We start from the raw sequence: 14,636 nt of genomic DNA, 5'->3' as shown, positions 1-14,636 counted from the left end.
CAATAAAATATATATATATTTTTTTAAAAAAATAAATAAATAAAATAAAATGTATGTGTGAAGGCCTCCACATACAGAGATGGTCTTGTATGTTGCATCCGGAAAGAATCTTTCAAAACATCCATCTCAGGCACCAGGACAATTACGGCAACTAAGGCCAGAGAGGCTACGTGACTGGACACACAACAATGGCTAACTACTGGTTACCTTCCCGACAAGATCTCCGGCGCCTTTCCACTGCAGCTTCCCCAGCACATTTCCAGTACCTCAGCACATGCACAAGCCTGGTTTACTTTGAAATAATTCTCCAATACATGTATGTCTCAAGACTGGGGGGTCCAAATGCTAACACTTACTCCTGAGCTCCCTCCCACATACTCAGGGCCCACACCACACGGTGCCCGAGGTGTCAGGCAGCCTGGTCTATGGGACTGCGCCTGGAGCTGAGTGCTGAGACCTGGGATCACACGTGAATGCCTTGTCCCTCTGCCCTCTAATAAGCAAAACAAAAGCTGGTGGGTCTTAAGTGTCCCCATTTGCAAGTGGAAGTAATGACCGGATTGTTGGGATTCATGTAATGAAAGTTCTCATCTTTTGACAGATAAGAGATCTGAGACCAGAAAATTGAGGGGACCTGCCCAAGATTCAATGGTTGGTTAAGGGCAGAGCCAGAAGTGGAAAGCAGGTCTGCTGACACCAAAGCCAGTGCACTTCTGTCCGTGGACAAAGACCAGAAAACAAGATTCAGACTCTCCAAGAGAATGTAAAGTCAGGGCTTGTAGCTACATTCACACCAAAAGCCCATGTGTCAGGTAACTAAGAGCACAGGCTCTGGGGTTGTTGCCGGATTCACTTCCTTACCCCTTCAGAGCTGTGTAATGCTGGGCAGTTACATAACCCCTCTTGGCTCCAGCCTCCTCACCTACAAAACGGGAATAATAATAGTACCCACCTTACTGGGTTCTTGTGGTGATTAAATAAATTAATACATGCCAAGCACTTACCCAAAACCCACTTACTTAGCATTAACTATTATTATTACTACTATTGAAATCTTCACTTGAAAGATACTACATAAATGCAAGGTGATTAAGACTTCTCTCTGCCCACGTTAGGCGTGCACCTGTGAGAACATGTGTATGGGCAGAGGCTGTTTTGACCTCGGTGTATATTGGAGACGTGTGCACTTCCAAAGCATGCGTTCAGTTGAGAACGCATCACTATGGCCCGGGTTTGTGACTAAGATACACATATAAGATCTTTGCCGATTCTTGTTATCTTCTCACATACTGTTGAGCTTAGACTGGAGGCCAGAGCAGTCACTGCTGGGACCAAGGTGCCAGCATCAGCACTCACCCTCAAACCACTGCCCAGCACTAGCCTTGGAAAAGGGCCTGTGTTAACCAGAAATGAACGAGGTCCAGGAAAATACAGGCAAGACTTCAAAATTTTCCTCAACTAGGCGGGAAGGATAAATACTTTTTCAAAATACAAATATTTATAATGGTTCTCTCACAGACTGTCTTGTAATATCCAATCATTCATCTTTGTTTTCCAATTAGATAACTCCAAATCCATATTGAAATAAATCTTCACTCCCTTTAGGTAATGAAGATTTAAAAAGCGTGTGTTTGTGTGTGTATGTGTATGTGTGTGTGTGTGTGTGTGTGTGTGTGTGTGTGTGTCTGTGTGTGTGTAGGTGATTCCAGAATTAGACCCAAAGGGTCTAAGTCTAAAACTTCATAAATTTTTATACTGTAGTCATTCATTCTAAACACTGGAACTATGTCTACTAATGATTTCTGTTCTACTAATACCTACAAGCCTTTCTAATATGCATTTGGCTCCCAGTACTTTCTGTGGATAATTTGCTGTGAAATTTGGCCCCATGGTCCACAATAAAGTGATTTAACGAGACTAAAGAGGGTGCAGAGGGGCAGTTACTCTCTGGTAGGTTCCCCTTTTCAGGGCTCCGGGAAAGAAGCTAAGTTTGCTTATATCTCAGCATTCTAAGGTGCCCTCTGGTGGTTTGGGGTAGGTAATGAGCATCTTAATGACACTGCAGCTGGTTTGAGGTGCACGTACAGATTAAGTTACTGTTTAACAGCCAACAGGAGAAACATAGCTGAACTCCAAGAATAATATTCAGATTCTACATTCTGAAAGAATCATTGATATCCACACTTGACAAGTTCTAACCACCTTTCCCCCACCTCACCCCCAATAAGTAAATAAAGTAAAAGTACAACTTAACTTCTTGGGCCATCTTATTTCCAAATAAAATTTACAAGGCAGAATTTTTGTAAACTAGTGCCTGTCAGCTCCTGTGTGCTTTTAGTAGATTTAGCCAGTGAGGGGCCTTTAAGCTGAAAAACAGGACAGCCCTGATCATCCCAGGTGTCACTCAAGGAATCTGGACATAGCACTAATGACTTCCAGGTCATACTTTGGTGCAATCAACACATACGCAGGTTATTACACTCATTTCTGTAGATGATAACCCCTAACTCCGTTGCTCATTTTTCCAACACATGAGAAATATAAAGGGGCTTGCAAACTCACCCCCATTCCTGGAGGGGAAAATAATGCACATACCTTACTCAGGGAGCTGGAGAAATTATTTTTGTACACAAAAGCTGAAATTATATAAACTTGGAAGGCAACAGGTTATGAAACCCTATAAATTTATGTTCAGGCTTCCAAACAATGTTCGCCGTCCACCCTTCTCTCCCCACTCAACTGAGACACCAAGTCTGGGATTCGAGAATTACAGCTAAGATCCTCGCCAAAGTGACCAAATTACAACTGATGGCTTTTGGCTCCAGGACTTTTCAACAGACTAGTGTCTGCTGAGCCATCCCCACCCTCCCCACCCGACTCACACCCCCACCCCAAGAGCTCAGGGAAAAGCCATTAGTTGATTATTCTGAAGAAATAGCTATCAAAAAACGAGGGAGAGGAATGATCTCACATATCTTACAGAGGGAATGAGCACAGAGATTATAATTCAAAGTGAAATGGTGACATTTCAAGAGAAGAATAATATTGGCAGGCCATGCTGATTCTCTGAAAGTTGTTGGGCAAGTTTAAAAAGCAACTGGAAAGTTTATCAGAGTAGCTACTTCCTTGACAGGCACCAGGAGAAAGAATCTCAGACAATGAAGGCAGATTTCTGGCTCCTTGTCAAGGTGCTGACCTGTCTTTCCCAGGAACAAATGTAGCTGAGAGGCAGTATAAATAGGGGCATATTGACAGTGGAAACTTATTTTACAGCACAGAGAGACTATATAAACCAATGTATGATGAACCATTAGATGTCCGTATGTGTCATTAGAGAAAGTTGTGGAATTTTATAAATATTGAAAAACAGAAATGGTGTGGAGATTACCCTTTGCAAACAGTTTCAAGAATGGACACACTAATGTTTTAAGATCTTCAACAACCTTGTAGGAATTAACGATGTTCAAAAATGTATTTGCAAAGCTTTCATATTAGTTCATAAACTAAGAGATTAATACATAGTTCTAGAGAATAAAGCACTTTCATAACCATGATTTCACTTTACCCTCATAACCACCCTGTAAAGAGTTGTTATTCCTTATTTTATAGAGAAGGAAGTAGTGTGTGACAATTAAATACATGGCTCTGAAGGTTATCACAGAGCAATAAATAGGAGACAGTACTATGTTCTGGTGGTGCAAACAAGGGCTGGTGTTTTGAACCCTGGCTCTTAGTTTGGTGGTGGCTCTGTCTGTCCTGGCAGAATGGACTGGTGCCACAAATGAGGTTGGCACATGCCTTAGTATCCAAAACAAATCTGTCATGGTATTTATTTACAGTTAACATTTAAAATATTGGTAGAGTCAAAAGGAAATAGCCCCTTATCTACATATTTCACTGTTAGAGTTAAATGCAAAACATCTTTTTATTCAAAGATTTGACTTCCTACTGAAAAACTCTGAAGAAAACTGGATGATTTTTACTATGTAGGAAATATTTTCAATTTGCACAAGTGTAAGCTATATTTTTTTGATGATTTTAATAATAGCTAATCTCGTTTATAAACATCAAATCATTCATCTCAATAAATATTGTTACCATCACCAATGTGGCCAATTACTGTGTAAATAAAGGTGCAGTGAACATGCTGCGGCTCTTGTATATCCTCTCAAGGGCTCACCATTATCAATGTCGCCCCAGTAAAAGTGTGCAAACCCTAGAAGCCACTTCATCTTCCTAGGCCAGTTTCTCATGTGCCAGATGAGGGTACTCAGATGATTGGGAAGGTTCCTTCTAATTCTTAGACTCTATGGTATAGAACAGGATACCTGCCCAATTTAAGAATATGTGTTCACTGATGGGAACATCAGATGCTAGTACAGAAGATGAAACTAGAAACTAGTATCTGTATTCAGCAGAATCTTGAGAGTTATTTCTGAACTAGGAATGTGGTCTGCGGAGAGAGATGAAGACCGAATCCATTTAAGAGATGTTCACATGTATCTCACAGTTAAGATTCAGAATGCTGGCCCTTTCTATCTCCAACATATATACTCCATATTAGTCCTTCGAAAAGACCTATTTGGCAAGTGTCCTCCTGGTCATCTTGGTAACCATTCTGTGCTTAAGCAGATGAAGTTAGCCTCCAATGCTGAAATCCCTCAGTTGCTTACAACCTCCAAAATTCACTTTCATTTTAAGATTAAAGAAAACAAATATCTGACTCTTGGAAGAGACCAAGGGATCCAACTTGATGCTGGAAATCTGACCACAGGCATGGAAGGAAGGCCTATAGGAAGCAGGTTTAGAGTTTTCTGGCTTTTATTCAGTTTGTTATTTTCCTTAAAACTTAAAATCGCAGCCCTAAGGTAGACCACAAAGCTCACTAACACTTCAAGCAGCCTCAAGACCATGTAGCCCAGTAGACCTATATTCTTGGCTCTACTTAAAGAAAAAAGTGGAAACTACATAGGTGCTGACTATACGGGTTAACAGCAACCTCACTGTTCAGAAAGATTAAAGAGTTCAAATGAAGGGTATTTTCCTCCTCAGACAGGGAAACAAAATAAACACATCAAGTACTAACTGGCTTAGTGAAAATCCTTTGTTGAACAGGCAAACAATTATGAGATAAGAAATAAGAACAAACAACTAAATGCTTTGATGTTTTAAAAATACTCATTTGCCAAAACAGAAATAATAACAGCATGTTACCAAGCATCCAAAGAGAGAAACAAAAAAAGTCATAGCAATCTGGGAAGAAACAGAGAACGAAATTAAATTTAATATGATAATGAGTAAGAATGCATTTAGCAGAGTTCCTGGTTAGTCAGAGGCAACTTCCTGGAAGTGGCAAATTGAGGTGAGTTTCTGGAATACAGAGGTTCTTCTTTTGCGTGTTGTATGGAATCTAGTCTCCTGTTTCTGTAGATAGCATCTGAAAAGCCAGCCGGCCTATAAAGCACACTTACTTCCATCCCACACAATCTAACTGCATGGGAATACGTTTTATAGTATATTAGTTGACTACTTTCCTGGAATGAATTGTTTTAGTAGAAAAATTCAAATTGTCCCATGCAATATTTCTTTTTATTTCTTTTACTTTTTATTTTATTTAGAAGGAAGGATGGAAGGGAGAGAGCAAGGGAGAAAAAAAAGAGAGGGAGGGAGGGAGGAAGGAAGGGAGAGAGAGAGAAAGAGAGAAAGAGAGAGAGAGAGAGAGAGAGAGAGAGAGAGAGACAGACAGACAGACAGACAGACATTGATGTGAGACACACTGATCAGACAGACAGACAGACAGACAGACATTGATGTGAGACACACTGATTAGCTGCCCTTCCCCCGCCCTCACCCTGACAGGGTATTGAACCTGCAAGACAGGCATGTGACCTGACCAGGGAACAAACCCGCCACCCTTTTGTGTATGAGACAATGCTCCAACCAACTGAGCCACAGTGGCCAAGGCTGCATATGTCTTCTCAAAAGGTTTGTTGTGAAATTTAATTATTGTCAGGATCACATTGTTTTCTCATAAAAACACAATTACAATGGATTTAAGAGGTGAAAAACTTTGATTATGATTTTCATTGATGATTCAACTCAGTGGGAAAATCTTTCATTAACAGAAAACTGCACTCAACTTTTGCCATTTTTTCACTGTAAGGCACAGCTGATTTCATAATCACAGTGTTACCTGAGATATGAACCAGGGGATGAACCCAACTGTATAATTTAAGAATGAAGAGTTGATGATAATATCATTTAATATTACCAACTTTTCAAAACAGTTCCTCAAACCCTCAGACTTAAATTTCACAACATCCTGGTGAGTCATATGGACTCAGATATTATTAATCCTCTTTTATAGAAAAGAGAAAAAATGATCTAGAGAAAAAAGAAAACCTACCCACGCTCACATGGCAAATCAATAGCAGAGCCCTGGTCTGTGGTGTTCAGTGGTTAGAGTGTCAGCCCATGCATCAAAGGGTCATGGATTTGATTCCTGGTCAAGGTCATGTACCTGGGTTGCAGATCTGATTCCTGGTCCCGGTCGGGTGGGACTGGGGTGAGTGCAGGAGGCAATCAATCAATGTGTGTCTCTCACATTGATGTCTCTCTCTTTCTCTCTCTCTCTCTCTCTCTCTCTCTCTCTCTCTCTCCTCTCCTCTCCTCTCTCTCTCTCTTTCCCCCTCCTTCTTTCCCTCCCTTCCACTCACCCTAAATATCAGTGGAAAAATATCCTTGGGTGAGGATTAAAATAAAATAAAAAATCAATAGCAGAACCAAGTACTTTACTTTTGCTCAACACCATCTAGGCCAGTGATGGCGAACCTTTTGAGCTCGGCGTGTCAGCATTTTGAAAAACCCTAACTTAACTCTGGTGCCGTGTTACACATAGAAATTTTTTTATATTTGCAACCATAGTAAAACAAAGATTTATATTTTTGATATTTATTTTATATATTTAAATGCCATTTAACAAAGAAAAATCAACCAAAAAAATAAGTTCCCGTGTCACCTCTGACACGCGTGTCATAGGTTCGCCATCACTGATAGGCTATTATCAAAACACTTAGGAGAAAAAAGAATGAACTCCATACAAAAAAACATTTATGCAGAGAAATAACAGCAGTGGTAGCAACAGAAGCAAAATGAGAATAGCCATCATTTGCTGAGTGCCGACAGTGTGCCAGGCACAATGTTAAGCATGATGTATATAAATGTATATTCATACTTAATAATTAGAATAATAATAGGAACAGATGCCATCTCATGTCATGGTTAGGGAACGGAGGCACAGAGTGGAAGAACTTTGACTTAGGTCACATAGCCAGTGTATGGCCCGGTTGTGATTCAACTTCACATCTGATACTTGAGGATCTTAAACCTTTTCTCTGATGGGATGACTGGGAGCCTCAGATTTCAAATCCTCAAATCTTTGCTCAGAAGGCACCTTTCTTAATGAGGACTACCCTAAGACTCTATTTAAAGCTGTAGCCTCATCACCATCATGCCAAAGTCCATCCTTCTTAAATCATGGTTACGTGATCTAATTTTTGTTTTTAATATTGATTGTCAAAGAAGCTCTAAAGAGCAAGAATCTTTGGGTGTATTTTTTCACCAACATATCCCAGATGCTTGGATAGTGCTAGCCAGTAGAACATTTTGTAATGACAGAAATGTTTTATACCTGTGCTATATGATAACCACTAGCCACAGAACAAAACTGAAAAGTGGCTAGTGCCACGGAAGGACTGAATTGTTTATTTTATCTAATTGTGTTAATTAAATTTAAATAGCCATATTTTTTCAATAGAATTAATGGCTAAAGAGGGTTCAGATTAAATTAAGAAAATCACTTGAAAATTCAGGTGCTATGACTGAAATAGCAAGCACACATGCTCAAACTTTTGGCTCCTTTTTGTCATCTGTGACTTGAAATCTTGCAAAACTTTTTTTGAAAGCAGGGAAAGCAAACCTGCAGCACATAATGAATTCCCATGTATGTTATTTATATATGATTACAATGATTATGATAATCACGCAGTACCTTTTTGACCTTGTTTTTTTTCTCATAGGTCTCTGACAGTGGTTTTTTCTTCTGCTGAGTTGTGTCTTTGGAGAATAAATACTCAAATTCACTAGGATCCCGAATATCAGGTTCTTCTAAGGAGTCCCATAAGGTTGGTGTAGCACTTTGGCTTAAAAGAGAAAATGACAAGAGAAAAGAATAAACACAATCTCTAATTCATTTTTAACTCATTAAAAAATAATAAAAGTTTACAACTGGATTTAAAAAAAAAGTCAACAAACTGCAAGCACCTGTTAATAGAGCTCTTAATGAAAAACAAAACAAAACACACAGCCCTAGCTGGTTTGGCTCAGTGGATAGAGAATTGGCCCCTGGACTGAAGGGTCTTGGGTTTGATTCCGGTCAAGGGCACATACTTCGGTTGCAGGCTCGATTCCCAGCCCAGGTCAGAGCGTGTTTGGGAGGCAACCGATCAATGTGTCTCTCTCATATCGATGTTTCTCTCTCTTTGTCTCTCCCCTTCCCTTCCACTCTCTCTAAAAATCAATGGAAAAGTATCCTCGTATGAGGATTAACAAAAATACATAAATACATACACACACATACATATGCACACAAATCCCTAATAAAGCTCAGAGAAAAGCTTTTTGAAAAACATATTTAAAAAAAAATTTTTTATTGATTTCAGAGAAGAAGAGAGGGAAAGATAGAAACATTAATGATGAAATGATGAGAGAAAATCATTGATCAGCTGCCTCCTGCATGCCCCACACTGAGGATCGAATCTGCAACACTGGCATGTGCCTTTGACTGGAATTGAACCTGGGACCTTTCAGACCGAAGGCTGACTCTCTATCCACTGAGCCAAACCAGCCAGGGCAAAACACATTGTTTTAAAAATATATATATATTTCTTTATTGATTTCAGAGAGGAAGGAAGAGGGAGAGATAGAAACATCAATGATGAGAGAGAATCATTGATTGGCTGCCTCGTGCACGCCCCCCACTGGGGATTGAGCCTGCAACCCAGGCATGTGCCCTTGGCCAGAATCAAACTTGGGACCCTTCAGTCCACAGGCCGACGCTCATCCGCTAAGCCAAACTGGCTAGGGCAAAACACATTTTTTAAAAGTCAAAATATAATATAGAACATTAAAGCAAATACACATTTCCAAACAGAATGGTCATTAGATATAATCAAAGAGAGGTCTAGAGAGAGAGATCTAGAGAGAGAGAGAAACTTTGTGGGACCAGAAATCCTGGGGTTCATACTGTTAGTGCCATGCGAGCTGCTTCTCCCTCAGTCTGTAGCATTTCCATGGTGGATAAACATGGGCATCATATAAAGGCTGAGGGATAATCAATCTTGAGACAGTGATGGGATAATTCTTAACCAGAACGAAAATGAAGTACTAATGTAAAGATTTAGCCTTTCTTTGGATTTCTTCTACTGGTTTTAAATATGGTTTTCTGGTAAAGTAAGTGCAGGACCTGTAATACGTGAATGGGCTGTGCTCATTTAGAAATACTTGATTTATAATACCACACTCCAACAACAGTATTAATAATAAAAATTATTATGGCTCAGTGGTTGAGCGTTGACCTATGAACCAGGAGGTCACAGTTCCAATTCAGGTCAGCGCACATGCCTGGATTGCAGGCTTGATCCCCAGTGTGGGGCCTGCAGGAGGCAGCCAGATGATTCGATGATTCTCTCTCATCATTGATGTTTCTCTCTCTCTCTCCCTCTCCCTTCCTCTTGAAATCAATAAAACTATATTGAAAAAATAATAATAAAAACAAGCCAAATGATAAAAATGGCCCTCACTGGGATTTCAAATAAAGCAGTCACGGGGAGACTGCTTTGCTTTGTCTTAAAAAACAAACAAACAGGGTCACCTTAGATTTGAAACAAAGAAAGAGATGAAGATATGGAAAATGAGATACAGAAGACCTGCCTCTGAGAGCTGACGGATGGTTAAGATCCAGGCTCCCTTCAGTCAGAACACATTTTCCCCCAAATGTCTGCTTTCTTAACTTAGTTTTTAATCTATTTTTAAACACTTTTAATGCACACAGATAGAAAAAAATATATCTCATTTACATGTTTGTTTTTAAACATATGTAGATGTTATTACCAATAATACCTATAAGTACTTACCTTTGTTTCAATATATATTTTCTCAATCAATGGAAACGGAAAGATCCATTATTATTATATAAAGTGGTCCATACAATTTTTTGATACTAAAAGGTGATTTTCATATTCGAAATTGCTTTTCAGATCTGTGTTCACATTTTGCTATATGTCTGCCTTACCCATGAAATATGACATTTTGGTTCTGGGCACATTCACAATATTTGAGCCACTGAAGAGCATGTATGTGACATATGTGAGTTATAAGATATGACAGTATAATAAATACCTGTGAAATCATCACCCACGGGCTAGAACATTTTCAATGAAGTACATCCATGTACATGCTCCTTCCTCAGGCCCCACCTATCATTCAACTTCAAGTGGTGTTTATCTCAGCGGCACTGAGGAAGGGGGATCTTAGGGTGCTGGTTTGGAGCTCACAAAATTTCTGGGAAACTGGGGAGAGGATGCTTGGAGGGAGGTGATGTGAAGCATAAGGCAGATTGTTCAGACTCACCCCTGTCACCTCTGTACCTGTACTGCTTGGCCCAGCTCCCAAGGACTGAGCTCAGGTCAGTACAACTAGTGTTATACCTCATGTTCTGAAGCAAATTGGGTCTGGCAGTCAGGCTGAGTGCTTCGTCACCATTTACAACATTGTTTCTGTGGGAAAATACATTTCCAATAATAAATAAATAAATTCTGAAATACCACCTCTCAGTGAGTTGGCGGTAACTGGCATTTTGTGGGGCAGTGACAAGAACTCACTTACAATGGACCATCTGCTCTCATGGTCAACTCTTTTCTGACCACTAAACTTACAGTTTTAGCTCAAAAGAAGAGGAAGAGGGAGGCAGAAGGAGGAAGGAAGAAAAAAGAATGGAGATGGAAGTAGAGAAGGGGGAAAGGGGGAGGAGGGGGAAAGTGAAGGGAGGAAGGAGAAGATACTAGGAAGATAGATATTTAACAGGAAGCTGAAAAAGTAGATAGATTAGGATTTCTTTTTCGTTAACTAAATGTCTCTTCCCTTTTCTAGAATCAGAAAATAGATTTTTTTATAAAAGCAAAATGGCAAGACTTAAAAATCAGTTCTCATTAGTAGTGAAAAGCAATCTAGATGGATGAGAGGCGGTATATATATAACATGGGAAAAATTCATATTTTACTCCCAGTTCCCTAATAGACCAAGACCAAAACTTTTCATGTGTACATTATACAAAGTGCTTACAACATCCAGTTATATAAAATATTAAAATATCATTTCATCCCTTTTGAAAGAACACATCTCAAATAATTTTACTTTTTTCCATAACTAAATGCTACACAGAATCTTTAGACCATTTTAGTTTAAAAGAAGTAGTCGGCCCTGGCCGTTGTGGCTCAGTTGGTTGGAGCACCATCCCATGCACCGAACGGTCTCCCGTTTGATTCCTGGTCAGGGCACACACTCAGGTTGCGGATTCAATCCCCATTTGGGATGAAAATGGGAGGCAACCAAACGATGTTTCTCTTTCACCTCTTTCTCTCTCTATCTCTCTCTCAAAATAAATAAATGTGTGTGTGTGTATCTATCTATCTATCTATCTATCTATCTATCTATCTATCTATCTATCTAGATATTTAAAAGATAAAATAAAATAAAACAAGTAGTCATGCTCTGAGGAACAAAAACTCTTGCCATAATAAGAGAGATGAAATGTGTGGTGCAGCAGAAGTGCCATGTCCCAGTCTTCACACATCACAGTGGAAAGCCTCCTGCTCCCCCAAAGTCAGGCTCAATCTGACAAGTTCACCTAGTAGGGCTCTCCTGATGTCCGGAAAGTCAGTACATTCATCCACTTTTCATTAGGCTCAAAACTGAAGCCCTAAATTTATGGTAAAACTGATAAGAGCTTGAACATTCCATTGTTTTCTTTTTCAAAATGGCCAAGTACATAAGGAAGGAGAAACACCAACAATGATAATCTGCAGCTTGACTTCGTCCCACCTTGAACCCTGACAAAGGGCCCATAGTGCCTAGCAGCACTGTAATACCCCTGCTGCAGTCATGATAGTGGTTGTGCAGAAAATCTGTGGGGAATGAAGTGTGGGCACAGGTGTGAGACACAGGTGTGAACAGCAATGTGTGCTGTCTGACCAGGTGGGATTCATCACCCAGGAAGGGCTGCACATTAATTTCAGGACACTAATAAGAGAACACAGCTCCAAATAAATATTCTGGAAAGTTATTTCTTAGGAAATGCCATCTGAGTCTTGAATGGGAAAAGGGGAATACTAGTACTTTAGCTAAAGGTAGGAGCTATTTCAGGGTCATCTCATGGTTTGTTTTTTTTTAACCATCACTTGGAAAATTATAAAGCATCAACATTAAAAAAAGTATCAGGATTTTCTCCACATAAACTCTTGGCCCTTATTTTTTGGTGAGAAGAAAGGGGCCAATATGAAGTACCTAATCAACTTCACCATATGCTTAGTATTCCCACTCCTCCTATATTGATTTCCAGTTATTTTATAATTGTGAATTATATGTTATCTTCTTCAATATCCTGCTTTTTCTAAGTAAAATGTTATATAAATTGAAAATTTCACCACTGTATCTGGTTTTGTGAATAATTTCAAAAAACATCCCAAGTGCCATCAGCAGATGAGTGGATAAAAAAGCAGTGGTATATTTACATAGTGGAATACTATGTGGCTGTAAAAAATAAAGAACTCTTACCATTTGCAACAGCATGGATGGACCTGGAGAGTATTATGCTAAGTGAAATAAGCCAGTCAGAGAAAGACAAGTATCACATAATCTCACTTATATGTGGAAATTAATAAGGAAAATAAATTGTTGAACAAAATACATCCAGAGACTTAAAAGCATGGAATAAGATTGACAAATTTCAGAGGGAAGGCAGGGGTGAGGCGATGGATGGGAAAGGAGTGATTAACGAGGGAACTTGACATGGATATACACATAGCACATAGACAAAGACAATAGAGTGGGGAAGGCCTGGGAGGGGCAAGTGCTGGGTAGAGGGGGCTTATGGGGGGCAAAAACAAACAAACAAACAAACAAACAAACAAACAAACAAACGGGACACCTTTCATGCTTTTAACAATAAAGATAAATTAAAAACCAAACCAAAACTTAACTTAAAAAAATGTGTTCTGTATTTTCTGTTCTCTGTAAACAAATGAACGTCAAACCTAGAGAGTAGTCAAGAAGCAACTCAACGGAGAAACCAAGATGGTGGCACAGGTAAACACCTGAAATTGCTGCCTCGAACAACCACTTCAAAACTACAACTAAAAGACAAAACGGACATCATCCAGAACCACAGGAAGGCTGGCTGAGTGGAAATTCTATAACTAGAAGGAAAGAGAAAAGCACACTGAGACTCAGAGGAGGTGTGGAAGTAAAGTGCAGAGGTATGGAGGTGCGTGGAAAGGGCTGGCAACTGAGGACTCGGTTGTCTTTTTCAATCGGGAGGGAGACACAAGCTCCTGACTGCTCTGAACCCCAGTTCTGGGCGAGTCTCTGGGGACCCAGACTCATACGGGGAGAAACTGGACTGTCTGGCAGCGGGCGGAACTCGAGGGTGGCTTTCTCTCAGAGGTGCTTGCAGCAATTACCATGGGACACTGAGACTCGGGGCCTCTTAGGGTAGGACTGAGGAGCGGCCATAGCTGTTTGCTCCGCCCTGTTGATTCCCTGTGACCCTGCCCCACCCAAGCTGTGCTCATAGGCTTTTGCATATGAATGGCCTGGCTTTTGCAATCTAAAATTACCTAACAAACTGTAGCTGGGTCAGAGAGACCCAGAACATCCAAAAGAAGGCCCAAGGCCCCACAGCAGCTTGCACTGCTTCACAGCTGGGCCTCATCTGGGTACCTCCAAACCCCAAACAAAGAAGAGGAATCTGCAGATCTCTCCGTAGCTCCTGCTGGGTAGCCTCAGGCAGAGGCTAAATAAGCACCTCCTTAGAGATCCAAGAGCCAGTGTACCCAGTGGTCAGAGTAGGACCATCCAGATTACAACTCCTCAGATCCATAAGGTACACACTCAGGGGGCAGACTTAGTGAGCACCAAAGCCCCACTGAAGCAAGCCTTGCCCCATAAGGGCATCTCCAGCACAGAAGTTCTCCCCCATAGACACAGGTGATTCTCACAGCCAATTGGCCTGGAGGTCATCCTCCCAGTGATAATTACAACAATCAAGGCTTAACTACAACAAGACTGTGCATAAAGCCCACAAAGGGCTGCCCCAAGAGTGTCCACCTCACCTAATTGAGGAGGCTGAGCCACTGGGCCTTACAGGACACCTAGCACAGAAAGCCACTCTATCAACACAGGGAAGCATAAAAAATGTGGAGACAAAGAAACAGGTCACAAATGACAGAAATGGAGGAAAGCAAACTACTGGATATAGAGTTCAAAACCACACTTATAAGGTTTTTCAAGAATTTTCTAGA

The 14,636-nt window shown here is 40.3% G+C and overlaps 1 protein-coding gene across 2 annotated transcripts in view; it reads right to left on the bottom strand.

The window, feature by feature from the left end:
- Positions 1-14,636, bottom strand: part of FMN1 (formin 1) — a 407,216-nt gene that overhangs the window by 196,436 nt on the left and 196,144 nt on the right. For both annotated transcript variants that reach the window (XM_036296418.1, XM_036296411.1), the window contains one exon: positions 8,051-8,201. In XM_036296418.1, the coding sequence (XP_036152311.1) occupies positions 8,051-8,201 (151 nt within the window). The remainder of the gene's footprint in view (positions 1-8,050; positions 8,202-14,636) is intronic.

Source organism: Myotis myotis, unplaced genomic scaffold (genome assembly GCF_014108235.1).
Source record: "Myotis myotis isolate mMyoMyo1 unplaced genomic scaffold, mMyoMyo1.p scaffold_m19_p_1, whole genome shotgun sequence".
Taxonomy (NCBI): Eukaryota; Metazoa; Chordata; class Mammalia; order Chiroptera; family Vespertilionidae; genus Myotis; species Myotis myotis.
Note: the sequence above shows the minus strand (reverse complement) of the source record. Positions and strands in the feature narration are given on the sequence as shown.